This window comes from Chelmon rostratus, chromosome 23 (assembly GCF_017976325.1).
Source record: "Chelmon rostratus isolate fCheRos1 chromosome 23, fCheRos1.pri, whole genome shotgun sequence".
NCBI classification, from domain to species: domain Eukaryota; kingdom Metazoa; phylum Chordata; class Actinopteri; order Chaetodontiformes; family Chaetodontidae; genus Chelmon; species Chelmon rostratus.
Window position 1 is genome coordinate 14,555,971 of NC_055680.1, and position 13,605 is coordinate 14,569,575.

General features: G+C 41.8%; 2 protein-coding genes across 2 annotated transcripts; both read right to left on the reverse strand.

Annotated features, from left to right (window-relative positions):
- Positions 1–237: 237 nt before the first annotated feature.
- Positions 238–5,040, reverse strand: mrpl48 (mitochondrial ribosomal protein L48). The gene is made up of 8 exons (XM_041965405.1): positions 4,886–5,040; positions 3,848–3,906; positions 3,194–3,225; positions 2,974–3,053; positions 1,878–2,047; positions 1,579–1,681; positions 1,389–1,478; positions 238–494 (listed from the first exon to the last, which is right to left on the reverse strand). The coding sequence occupies exons 1-8, from the start codon at positions 4,904–4,906 to the stop codon at positions 417–419; spliced, it is 633 nt and encodes a 210-aa protein (XP_041821339.1). The 5' UTR covers positions 4,907–5,040; the 3' UTR covers positions 238–416.
- A 975-nt stretch (positions 5,041–6,015) lies between these two features.
- Positions 6,016–13,290, reverse strand: zgc:92594 (uncharacterized protein LOC436996 homolog). Its single transcript, XM_041965129.1, has 8 exons — positions 12,936–13,290; positions 10,611–11,509; positions 9,934–10,042; positions 8,759–8,854; positions 8,304–8,537; positions 8,004–8,026; positions 7,717–7,862; positions 6,016–7,487 (listed from the first exon to the last, which is right to left on the reverse strand). The coding sequence occupies exons 2-8, from the start codon at positions 11,243–11,245 to the stop codon at positions 7,192–7,194; spliced, it is 1,539 nt and encodes a 512-aa protein (XP_041821063.1). The 5' UTR covers positions 11,246–11,509; positions 12,936–13,290; the 3' UTR covers positions 6,016–7,191.
- Positions 13,291–13,605: the final 315 nt, after the last annotated feature.

Genomic DNA, 13,605 nt, shown 5'->3' on the forward strand with positions numbered 1-13,605 from the left:
GAATCAACCTTAATTAATTTGACCCAACACAAGCAAATTAAGCTGGACCAACAGAATTGCTTAATGCTGAAAGAAAGCCATGAAATCACGTGGAAATACTTTCCATGATTTACTTAAGTTTATTCAAAGAGTTTTTTTTTTTTTTTTGGAGTGTATAAGCATGTATGTGTATTTCTTGTGCACAACATTTATTTTAAAGGAACAGAACTGAAGCATTAAACATGACAGTGTCTTGAGTTGGAAACAACAAGCAGGGTTTTATTTTCCAGAGCTCGTCAAATATGAATGTGTACAGTTATTTTAATGCAAATGATCACCTTTGACAGCATTCAGTCAAGGAATGCCAAGGAATAAATACACAGAATCAAACAGGTATTCCTAGCTGGCGAGGTTTAACGTCTATGGTCCACGTGGTCCTACTGGTTAATCTGAGCCATGATCTCCTCCACCTCTGGGCGGGCCTTGAACCGAGCGTGGTAATCGGCTTCAGTGTGCTGAGAGGAAACCGGGGAGAGGAGGAGAGATCATTACTTATGTGTTAAAACACCGCTGAAATAAAACAATCACGAAGACGATTCTGGACTCTGAAGCCCATTCTGTGTTGCAGTCTTCAAAGGATAACTTTCGTTTTTTACAACCTGGACCTTATTTGTAGCATTAAATACGACCATTTACTCACCCAGACAACTTTGGTGGCATTTGGAGTCATTTTGAAGAAATTAGCCCCAGAGGAGCGGCGCGTATATCCGTATAATGCGAGTACTCGGGGCATCCATGCGCAGCCTCTATATAACGCATAATCTGCGGCGAAACTCGTTCATATTCCAATATTTTGTTATGCTGGTGCTATTCCCCTCTGAGCCGGCGGTCAGCTTGTTTAGCTGTAGTTTGGCACAGCTATGGTTCGGCAGAGTCAGCCGTGTTGTGGCTGGCTGCTCGCAGCGCGCAGCGTTCGGTAATGACATCATCCACGTCAGAGGTAGTTGTCTGGAGACGCCAGGTGTTGATAACATGCCACCACGGGCTCAGAGGGGAATAGCACCAGCATATCATAACAAAATATTAGAATATGAACGAGTTTCGCCGCAGATTATGCGTTATATAGAGGCTGCGCAAGGATACCCCGAGTACTCGCATTATACGGATATACGCGCCGCTCCTCTGGGGCTAATTTCTTCAAAACCACTCCAAATGACACCAAAGTTGTCTGGGTGAGTAAATGGTTGTATTTAATGCTACAAATAAGGTCCAGGTTGTAAAAAACGAAAGTTATCCTTTAAGAACTCCAGGTTATTCAGATGTCTGATTTTCCACATTCTTTTCCTGGTCAAAACAACACAGACTGTGCTTCTTTATAATGCCGCAGAGCTGCAATCATGCTGACTCACCTCGCTCAGAGACAGCTGAACTCCCTCTGGTTGATTGCTTAGAAGAACTTCCATGAAAACGGGACACAACGCGGTGCTCAGGTTGCTCAGCTAGACAAACAGATAAATAACAAGGCTCAGTAGTCAGGTCTGCAAATGTCCTCAGGAGACTCGGCCGGCGAGAAGGAGACTGAAAGCAGGTGAGCGTTACCTGGATGACCCGCTCATGAGTCTTGAGGATGGAATCAACATACATCTTGGTGCCTTTCTCTTGCATTAGCATGACCTCTGTGGCCTTGGTTGGCAGAGCATAGCTGCAAGTGGAAAACAGGGATAAAATACCAGATCTCAGATGAAAAGAAGCTAAATTTTGAACTTTTCATAATAAAAAAAAAAAAACCTTCTTTCTTGTCCGCCTGGTTTCTTCCATGTAAAGTAACCGATTTAATGACTGAGCTACAGTCCCAGTTATTTCATGTCTTACGGTCCAGTCTTTCTAAACACGCTCACCTTTCTTGCACGTTGATGCCCAGCCGGTTGCAGAGGTTGTGGATGTGCTGGGTGTAGTGCTCCACCACTGTCATGTCATAACCCGACGCCTTCACATTCAGAGTCCCGTACGCCGTGTTGCTCGCTGGGATGATCGGTTTCATCTGGTGTCTGTCTCTCCTTCTCTTTGGCTATTAAAGAAGAAGAAAAAAAAAAAAACGAGTCGCTTGACAACAGTCATTTATAAGACCAGAAATGTAACATCTTTTGTTCGAGAGACTTCTTATTTCTAAATGGGAATAAATATAAATACTTGACCTGTTCAAATTCAAAATTTCAAGTCTAAATCTAGTGTGTGTGGATTTTTGGTATGAGGTCACATCACCATCAGCTAGAAACAAAATGAGACAATCTCATGAATCAACATTTCTAAAATAACCACAAACACAACCTTTTATGTCCCATTAGGCTTGTTTGCACTTTATACTTAACCAGAAATACTGCAAGATTCAAGATTTTTTTTATTGTCATTGAGCATGACATGTCAATGAAATTTGCATTGCAACCCCCATGTTAGAAACAAAATAATAAGATAAAGATAAATAAAATTAAGATACTACAATAAAATAAACCAACATGCAATAAAAATATTCTTAAATGCAATAAAAATATACCAGTGAAACGTACCGACAGCAGCTGAAATATACTAAAATGTATATAATTTACTTAAGTGTGTGTGTGTGTTTAAATGTTAAGTACACAGGAGGTGGAGGTAAAGGTGTAAAAGTGCAGTGTGCAGTGGCTCATAGTTCTGCAGTCTCCATTCTAAAAAGTAGGACGTTTGAGTGGGTACTTGCTTTTTGCTGTTTTAATCAATAACTTTCTGGAAATTTCTTCTCATTTTTCAGGATAAATTACACCTTGCAGCTTGAACACTGACTTTGCAGTTGTAGACTTCACAAACAGGCAATCAGTTATTAGAAGTTACAGCAGGAAGTAGGGCCATCTGGTAACCGAGTCCTCTAAAGTGATAATTCCTCATCTCAGCCACACAACTGCAACTCATTAAGAAGCTGGATTTGCATGTGAAATATGTGATCTGGTTTTAGAGTCTTACCGCTTCTTTAGGTAAAAGATATTTCCACCTCCCAATCCCGTGGGTTGGCATGCTTCTGTACTGTCTTTCATTTACAGAAGCTGTGTACGAAGAGGAAAATTGTCCAGTTAAATACATGTGCCACACATCTCGAATTTAAAGTTTATCTGACAGCAGGAACACACAAATACAGTATTTTACATGCATTTTTTTTATACGTTCACAGACTTTAACTACGTACCCCAAACAGGATGCTGGATGGATGCAGTGGCCCTGTAAATACAACAGCATCATTGTTAGAAAGAGACAATTAGTTCCAGTTTAGTACAACTTGGCTCCTACTTTAATAGTGTTTTTCCATCTCTCATATAACGTTAAGCTCAGTCTGTGAACTGCTGAAATCTGGAAATGATTTCTGCAAAAAAAAAAAAAAAGGCAGGAAAATGTTTAAGTAGAACATATTTTACACAAACTATACTAATCCTACTGTACTTACTGTAGATGTGTGAACAGTTTTTTATTTGTGCAGTGAGGTATCATTAGTTTTCAGGTGCTCTCAGGTTCTGTTTTACTGCCATATAAAAAGGTTTAAGTCATGTGGATCAGCACATTTCTTGCCCTGTCGGACTCCGTTGTAGCAACGTTTCCAATCTCAGCAGTTACTTTGATGCATTAAAATGAAATCACAAGCAGGAAAAAAAAAATGGCCAAAACTATCAAAATAACACCCAAATCACAATAAACTTTCACATGCTAGTTAAGAGAAGTGAGCTTTTTAACCTGAGAGCTTCATGGTTGTTGTCTTGAAGGAGTACAATGAACACACCTTTATAATATAGTGTTCCGTCATGCCAACATGAGGTATAGAATTAAAAAAAGCAATACAAGGACTTACCGGCATAATGTCAGGGCTTGATTTAACACTAATGCCTGCTGTGTGACCGCCGCCTGCAACTGGACAGAGAACAACAACGTCAGCCTCCACCTTAAAGCATCCGTCACTCTATACTCAGACACGCTAACAGACACTACTGGAATACAGTGAAGCTACTCTGGACGCAAAAACCTGAAGTGAAATTTTATTTTCTTTGTATATCATTAAAATCTCAAACAAAACTTCTCTGTCTCCATTAATCGAGTAGTTGCTTGGTCTATAAAATGTCAGTAAATAGTGAAAAACTTCATCCTCACATGTCTTGTTTGTCTGTTCTACGCTTCAGATTAACTAGTTTGTGTTTAATAATTCTCCATTCTGGAGTCAATTCCTCACATGTGGGGTTTCTAAAACAAATATTGGGAGCAAACAGCGCTGAAGTGAGTGGCCAGCTAATTAATATGAACCACAAAAGTAAGTTCAACTATTTTTGAGACTGATCCTTTCTTGATTGATAAATAATTTTCTCATTTTGCTGGTTCCAGCTCTCCAGCAGAGTTGCAATCAATAAGCTGTCAAACATTAAATTAAACGCCGACTACTTTGACATTTCATTACTCAGTTTAAGCAATTTTCTAAGAACGATAAATCAACCTCCTCTGATTCCAGCTTTTACTGATACCGGCATTTTCTGGTTTCTTCACTTGTCAGTGACAATAAACGGAGTATTAACATGATATTCTTCACTTCTTTCTGACTCTTTAAAGACAGAACAATCGACTGATTATTCGAAAATAAAAATAATCGTTAGTTGCAGCCCTTCCAGTGTGATGACTAGCTAACTGCTTTCCTGCGGTGAGCAATGAATTTTATCGCCAAACGTACACGAACAAAGCGGTTAACAACGTCCAATAAAGGCTCAACACTCATTTAAAGTAACTTTGGCTAAAGGTAAGTTATCGTAGCAGCGCTACAAACAGTCGGTGGCGTTCATGTAACCACTGCTGTGTGACCTCTGTAAGGAAAGTTAACATTTAGCGGAGAGAAAACCAAAGATACCTTTCGAAAGACAGGATTCATGGCTCAGGCTCTTTTTTTTCTGTGGTCAACAGAAAACACACACTCGGCGTTAAGGTGTGATTCGGCGGGTCAGCTACATGTAACGAGAATAACAAACATTAAGAACACATGCATTGAGCACCGCAGAGTGACACCGGAACTACTCACAGGAAATAAGTCCGTCCTCTTTTCTGTCCGTGGGTTGAAACCGCCAGAACAAACGTTCCGGAACGTTGCCTATTATTTGTGTGTTTTGTATTTTTCTGTGTTAAAATGCAGTGAACGTGAATGACAACGGAAAATAACCATGTTAAATAAGGCTGCTGTTGACCTAATAACGTGTCACCTGTTAAATCAGAAAATCATACCCCTTCTTCGAGACCCAGTTCTGCAACAGACTGGATGGAGGAATTTGAGGTACAGTATAAGGCATAAATGTGCTTTTATGCTTAAACACAGGCTCATCAGATCTCTGTATATCAGAGATACCTTTCAGTTGAATTTTTCTAAAGAAACAAAATAAATCCATCATCATCTCCAAAGCTTAACTCTTTTGGTGGGAGCAGAGAGTTGATGAGTTGATGAGTACGTTATCAGAGTGGTTGATCACAGGGTTCTGGCTTGCTGGTAGGTGCCTAGTTCCTGGGGTCTGGGTTTCTCCTTACCCTTCCTTGCACTCTTCCACTCCACTTGCCATTATTTAATGCAGATTTCTGCCCTGACTCTGGGTTTTGTAAGCAGCTCCTGTTAGAATCAGGAGGAAGTGGTCAACAGACTGTTAGTCTGGTGGCGGCCCGCAGCGGATGGATGTTGAGGATCTTCTTCTTGGACTCACTCGTAGGCTTTGCCCTGAACGCAGTCCAGGGGGTGCCGCTTGTGTTTCGCTACCTTCATATGATACGATATGATGAAGTGTTTGTTAAAAGGAATTAAACAAACACTAAAATCATTAAAATCATCACCCAGCATCTCTCATTAGTGCCTCATTACTTGCAATGTGTTTCAACGCATTCAAATCTAGTTCTTGGTTTTCAGCCCCTTCTCTCTGCTCTGCTGTAGACAAATCTGACTGAAGTTAAATCAGGTACTCTTTCATATTTGTGAAGGACAGTCAAACAACTGTGCACGTTTCAACAGGCTTTATTACGCTGTATTAATTATTTCTAGTTTGGCACGTCATAAAATCACTCGTATCAAAATAAAAATTGTCTTTTAACATTCAAATATCTCAGGCCAAACTTAGCATTTTTTGTAGTAAAGTGCAAAATTCCTCATCACCTGAAACTGATATTTTGGGAATAATGTATGAACTGTGCATAGGAACATTTGACATTTTTTTTAAATAATGCATCAATTACTTTTAAAGCACAACTATGAAAAGCAAAGTCATCCTGTAGCCTCATGTTATTAACACATAGCATTTCTTTTTTCTAACATCATGCCCAGCAAACAAACTTTTCAAAGCATCCATGCACTCGCACATCCTTACTCTTTGGCTTGCAATGTTGTAGCTCTAGCGTGACTGAAACAAAAAGAACAATCCGTGCACGCAGGACTCATTCAAGTGATTGTTAGAGGCCTTGCGTGTTCGTCCTCCTTCAGGTCAAACATGTCGTCAGAATCGTGGCCTGTTTGCAAGGATGCCGATCAAAAGGCTTTCTATGGTGGCGGAAAACTGGGAAGCTTTACAAACATTTCCTTGTCTACGCTTGGAATATTTAAGAGAAATTCTTTCAGAGGCTTCAGAAGCTCTCTCTGCTTAGCACCTGTTGTATCAAAAATTCACGTGAACAGGTGAAAGTCCTTAAAACAAATTCAATCAAATCTGTCAACACTGTTCTGGCATTTCGGAAAATGTTTAGCAAACTGTTGCAAAATGCGGCACAATCACAGACATGCAGAGGTTTTGCCACATTCTGTTTGAAGTCACTATACATTCACATTCGTGTGCGTGTCCGTACACAGCAAACGTCTTCTAGTTATAAAGCACCTTAATAAAGTTTAGCAGTATGCAACACAGGTTAAGCATAAGATTCACATTGGCAGAGTCTCAGTGCATTGTTAGATTTAAATCCAGCTGAATCAAAGCTCTGCTATCAGCCAGCGTCTCATCTCAGAATATTGTAGGAAGGTTCGAGGCAAAACATGGCAGCAGTTTGAGTCCTTAACTGAACAAGAGACATTCAAAGAGAAGATGAGTGCGACACTAAAGCAGATGTTACGACCTGAACATCTGCTGCACTCACCCGCAGATTAAGATTAAATCCAGAAATGTAAAAATATATGTATATAAATAAAGTCCTCGGTTAAACCCCTCTGTCTTCCTCGTCATCCTCTTCTCCATCCTCGTCCTCTTCATCCTCCTCTTCCTCCTCCTCTTCCTCCTCCTCCTCCGGGCTGTAAAGATCATCGGCCAGCTCACTCTGGTCATGCCCTTCGTCCTCGTCCTCGTCGTCATCGTCGTCGTCATCTTCCTCGTCCCCCTCGCTCCTCACTTCCTCAGCGCTGCTGTCGTCGAGGTCTTCGTCGTAGTTGTAGTCCTCCTCCGCAGCCTCTTCCTCATTGTCCTCCTGCTCCTCCTCCTCAAGATCTGACGGATGACCTGATGGGGGACAGAATGCAGTTTGGAAGCATTTTAACCGACCTTTATCGCCTTCATGAAGGGAGGGTTCTTTGCAGGAATGCGTTATTAGACTGCATTATCTTAGCTAGGTGTATCTAATAACTGACAACTGACTGTGTATGCATGTTGTGTATAATGCAAAATGAAGCAGACAGCACTTAGGATGATGTGACATTCAAGGTTGATTTAAAGAACGAAAAGTCCTTACACAGGGAGCTGATGGCAGGAAGGATGTGACACGGTAGCTCCTCGAGGAAATTCCTCATCTCTCCTTCCATCATCACGCCAACAACGTCTGTCTCCATGTCCACATATTCTGGGTAGAACATGCTTTTTCGTAGCTTCCTATAGCACCTAAAATACACACACACACACACACACACACGTACACACATATAAAACAATTAATCAATCAAGAAAATAATCAGCAGATTAACTGATTATGAAATTAATTGCTAGTTGCAGCCCTGAATTAAATATAAGAACAGTACTTACTGTTTTCCTACTGTCTTGTATGCCTGAAAAAAGGTACAAAAACAGATGTTTGGACATAAAAATCATTCAACTAACACAACTAGATTTCCATAAAAACATAACTTAAGTAAGTCTGGACACTGTATAAAACATGAATGATTCATGATTTACACAGCATCCCAACTTTTGGATTCAGTTGATTCACATAAAGGACTTTCAGGTTTTACCCCAATATAATAATATGTATACTTCAGGAAATGGTTGGCTAATAATGTGAAGTGTGTGTGATGGGTGAAAAATGGGTGAAAACGTGCATCTCACCTCGATGAAGCGGAACGGGTCGGTTTCCTGCATGAGGCTTTCGATGCCGCAGCGGGCCTCCTGGAGACGGGCCTGGTCCTGGCAGATCCTGGAGATGTTCTTCTGAATCGTCGGCCCGTTGGTTTCACAGTGAGTACGCGTGCATTCCCGCAACCTGACGACGAAGCCGAGCACTTTGGCCTGAATCTCCTCGCCCAGCCCGGTCAGGCTCTGCTCAGAGTCCTCCAGAAACTTCTAGATGAGGGCAGTGATGAAGAGGAAACGAGAGAGAGCGCAGGAGATGTACGGTGCATGATTAGTGGATTGACAGGAAACTAATGGGAAGCTATTTTGATTATTAAGTCGTTTTCTTAAGCAAAAATGCCAAACATTGACCAGTTCAGGGCTCTCACATCGATCATAACGATCATTCAAATTGGTTGGCGCTGTTGAATTTCAGGTGTGTGCCATCTTACCTTATTCTGCCTCTCCTTCTCCTTCTGCTCCTGGAGTTTTCTCTCCGCCTTGCTGTACTTCCTTTCAACCCGGTACAGCTGCTTATCCAGCGTTCCCTGGTGAACATGAGGATTTTAAAGGTCCCAAATCACAAATATGTCAGTGGAGGGGGTGAACGCAAGGTTGGTTATTTCTGTTCCAATGACAAATACTCCACACCCGTGACAAGAGTGAAATATCTGTCTTTTTTGGGACATTTTATGCCTTTTCTTGAATAGCTAACAGCGGAGAGCTGACAGTATGATCATAACGCCAATACTGCAGCTCCTCTCTGGATGACTCTGTTAGATCTCAACTCTGATGAGTTTCCTCATCTCTTATGACAAATCAAGTGACTATAGCTGCAGCCATGACAGAGCGCCACACAGAGGTGTGAGTTTTGTAACTATGAGACGGATCTTTTCATAGACACAAAGAGGTAGACACAAAAAACCCAGATGAAACATGAGCGTTACTTTCATGAAACAGACACTGATAAATTAATTAACTTACTTAAACTGTTGATTAATATTGAGAGTGATCTGACTCCACACAACACTAAGGCGCAACAAGGTTAAAATACTGTTATAATTAATACAAATACTCTACCTGTCAAGAAGAATTTTTGAAGCCTTATTGTTGAAACAGAAAATCTAATCTGTATAATAAGTGAGGTTGAAAAGGACACTGGTCATTGGTCAGTTCTGTCTGATGCTATTCATGCAACACGATGAATTCAACAGGTTTCGGGACTGAATGTCCACAGCAATGAACTGGAAGCCTCTCAGGCCCACACATGGGAGAATGAAAGCACAGGAAGTGGATTCAACTCTCCTACAGAAAGACCACAAAGTCATGTGACTCTCGTGCATTCATTTACGCGCAGCCACACACACACACACACACACACACACACACACACACACACACACAACCGACAGCGTTCATTCATAAGGATTCCAGACTCATCACAAGACTTTGTGTGAGCCAAACAATCAAATCAAAAGGTGGCTGAACTGAATGGAGCAAGCTACAAAACACAGAGCGATGCATGGCCGTCGCACACATCCAAATGCCTTCAAATGCAGTCACGTAACATAGGCAATAATGATTTTTCTAATTGGTGTAGAACCCATAATGATGACGAACAGCTTACCTTGAGATCTTTCATTGTGTTTTTCAGGGTCTTGATCGTGTGTCCCAGGTGTCCTCCTTCTATGGTGCAGGCGTTGCACACGCACACCTTGTCATCCATGCAGTAATATCTGGAGGTGCACACCGAATAAAAAACCTTAGAAATAGCAGATCCTTCTTTAGACACGGTGCTGAACTCACAACTGAAAACAAAACTCTGCAAAAAAGAAAAACAGATTACTAGAAAGGAGTAAGAAGTGGAACAAAAAGCTCCAGTAACTCCTGTCCTCATGTAGCCTCATTAAATAATATCATAAACAGACAATGTGTTGATAAACAGACACGTAAACTGGGGACATTTGTAGATTTTTTTCACAGTTTCTTATAATTTTAGACACAATTATTGTTAATTTCAGACAATAATTGGCAGATTAATCAATAATGACAATAATAATTCCCAAATCATGAACATGACCTTGTATGTACAATATAATACACATACACAGAACCCCAATATGTTCCAGGACAGACTCAGAATTAATGTTTTATCCATCCAGTTATTTGTGGCCAAATAGGTTAATGATTGATCACAGTAACCCAAATAAAAACTTAGTGCTGTTGAAAAAAAAAAATTAATTCACTTCAAGATGAAATACCCACCTCTTCAAATAAATTAGCAGAGCAACATATGCCTCGTACCTGTATATCTCATCGTGATCCGGGCACTTCCTCTTCCTGAAGTCAATCATCGGTTCTGTCAGCGGATGCTCGCGGAACGCTGGTAATTCCAGATGTGGCTTCACATGCTCCTGGCACATGGACACCTCACACTTCAGGCACGTTTTGACGGCAAAAATCAACCCCGCAGCGGCACCTTCCTGCTTGTCGGCATCTTCCTGAGAAACAGCAGCAGCAGAAGACCCGTCCGTGGCGGCGCTGGTGTCTGATGCCTCGGGGGCGAATGGGGGGCAGTAGTCACATGGAACAGCAAACGCAAAGCCGACTTGCTGCGTCGCCAGAGAAGATGACAGCAGCTGGCTGGACTTTGAGGCTGCGGCGGCTGCAGTGGTAGCTCTGCACCGGCGCCGGTAGTCATCAGAAATATTGGCTAGTTTGAAGTTCTTCTGAAAGTTGATGCCACACCGGTGGCTGTCGCGGCACTCCGGGCAGCGGAAGCGACCTCGCTCTGCTTGCCGCTTTAGGCGGTCCAGGCACATGCTGCAGAAGTTGTGGCCGCAAGGAAGCAAGTGGGGGTCGCGGTACAAGTCCAGGCACACTGGGCAGGTGAGCTCCTCCTGCAGGACGCTGGACTTCTCTGACTGGGCCGAAGCCATGTCAGCTTTCAGCCCCTGAGGACAGAGGGGGGACCCAGAGACAGGAGGATGTGGTGGGAGACGAAAAACTGAAAAAAGAAGAGGAGGGAGTGGAGGGGACAGGACACAAGATGATGAAAGGTGAAAACAGGCAGGAAAGAGGTGGAGGGGAGAAAAGGGAGTAGGGAGTGATAACTGGAGACAGGCAGAGAGGGGCGGAGGGTGGTGGTCTGAGGCGAGGCTGCAGGTTTCCTGATGTAGAACTTCACTCTTTGTGTAAGGTTGCTGAAACAAGAAATGCTTGTTATTAAAAACAGAGTTGAAACGACTGGTCAATTCATCAATTAGCAGGCTAATTATTTAGGTATTTTATCAAGTAAAACATTCAATTTGTCAAATATGAGGATTTAACACTTGTCCTGGTTTCTAATTGGACAAAACAAGAAATTAGGAGATTAGGTCACTTAAGGATGGGGGACATTGTGATGGGCATTTTTCACTATTTTCATATTTTATGGAGTAAACAAATGACTGATTATCATTTTCCTTATCAATTAATGCGTTGGTTGTCTTTAAATTGCATTTGCTGTCAGATTAACGGTCTCAAACATAAAGATTATATATATATTCAATTTACTGTAAAAGGAAGCAGAGAAAGTCTGCAAATTGTCCCATTTCAGAAGGTGGAAATCTCCTATGTTTAGCATTTGTGCTTGATAAATAGCTGCAACAACTGACAGTATAAATAAATCTATTTTCTGTCAATCAACTACTGGATTAATTCACATATCAGCCATGAATCAAAGTCACTGAGGCCTTTTCATTTATACAAGTAAAGCTGAAACGTGAGTCGATTTATTAATAAGACAACAGAAAATATTCTGGCAATCGCTTTCAATAGTTTAGATTTTACAAGCACAAATGGCAAACATTCGCTGGTCTCCCAAACCTGAAGATTTTTGCTTTTCTCTGTCGTACAACACAGTAAACTGATGGCTGCATTAAAACAAGCAATCTGAACACATCTGCTTGGGCTTTGGGAAAGTATAGGTGGCATTTCCCACTATATTGGACTTTTAATACACAAAATTGATTAATTTGAAATATAATCTGCAAATGAGTTAGTAATGAAAGCAACTGTAGATGCAGATCTAAGTGTGATTAGGCCTAAAGTAAGCAAACTGACATTTTTCAACCCTTGAGTGAGTGAATCATCGCTTCCTTCTTCCTGGTTGCACTTCAAAGAAGGAGAAAAGCGAAAGTAAACCATGCTGTAACTTCAGGCCTTGTGGCAAACGAGGTCGGTTTTCCTGCAGCTCACTTTAGCTGACTGAAAACAGCCCGGATTGTTTACAGGCTGTGACCTGAAGATCACCTGGAAACCTGCCAACCTGCTGCCGCGTTGTTTACATTAGACAAAAAGGTGGCGTCCCAGTTAGTAAGCACTGGTTTCCAGTCCTCCACCTGTCAGACTGAGACGTAACATAGGCCTATAAAGCTGCTCTGAAAGCCGTTACCCCCTTCGTTGAAACCATCACCCTTTATTTAGCACGCTCTCCCTCATGACAGCAGAGACAGTTTATTAAGGGGTCAAGCAACAATTAGCTAACTTGGCTCCCAGTTAGCTACCGTAATCTCCCACTGCTCCAGCTGACAGCGATGAGCTACAGCAAAATACGGCAGACGGACACACGCTGTTAAGGCTACTCACCTCTATAATGTCGATACTTATAAGCTGACTCTGTACGAAGCTGGAACACTTATTTCCAGGGCTGTTAAAGCTGTGTGTTTACACACACGATGAGGCTAACGTGTCAAACCTCGTAGCCGCGGTGCACCTGTCGTGCCGGGGCTAACGTGTTAACGTTAGGACCGTTAGCTCTGCTTTTTTCCCCGTTTTTTTTCGTTCCCACAGCATCCGCAAACACTCCAGTTTGTTTCAGGAGTCCGGGGAAATATCCCAGTCATCGGGCGTTTACTTTGTCATCTGGAGTTTTCGGTATTTAACACGAAAGGAAGAAATGGCACACACCTGCGCGACAGACAAACGGACGGCTGTACTGACACTCGACAGGTTGATGCGGGGAAAACGCTGCCTTCAGGGGTACTCGGAAATTCTCACTCCGAATTTGGTGCTGTTTACACTGTCTGTTCCGTCGACTGGTTACACGACTATTGTCACATTTTGTAGTGTTGCAAAACATTTAAAAATAATTGTAGTCATTCTTCAACAGCGGCGGAAGAATTATTTAGATGGGTGAAATAAGAGGAAAGTTCTTATCTTATTGATGTCTTTTTTTTCATGTTGTGTTTCCGTTGTTCCCAGGTTAGTTGTGTTTTTGATATGTTCTGTTTTCTATTGTGTTTTGTCCAGTTTTGTG

What these genes read in the sequence shown, in the direction of transcription:
- mrpl48 (XM_041965405.1), bottom strand. Translation starts at nt 4,906, where the DNA reads ATGAATCCTGTCTTTCGAAAG. An exon ending in CATCCAGCATCCTGTTTGGG is followed by an intron (nt 3,054 to 3,193) that starts GTACGTAGTTAA and finishes CTTCGTACACAG; the next exon opens with CTTCTGTAAATGAAAGACAG. An exon ending in ATCTTTTACCTAAAGAAGCG is followed by an intron (nt 2,048 to 2,973) that starts GTAAGACTCTAA and finishes CTTCTTTAATAG; the next exon opens with CCAAAGAGAAGGAGAGACAG.
- zgc:92594 (XM_041965129.1), bottom strand. Translation starts at nt 11,245, where the DNA reads ATGGCTTCGGCCCAGTCAGAGAAGTCCAGCGTCCTGCAGGAGGAGCTC. An exon ending in ACCCGTTCCGCTTCATCGAG is followed by an intron (nt 8,027 to 8,303) that starts GTGAGATGCACG and finishes ACCTTTTTTCAG; the next exon opens with GCATACAAGACAGTAGGAAA. An exon ending in TCCTGCCATCAGCTCCCTGT is followed by an intron (nt 7,488 to 7,716) that starts GTAAGGACTTTT and finishes GTCCCCCATCAG; the next exon opens with GTCATCCGTCAGATCTTGAG.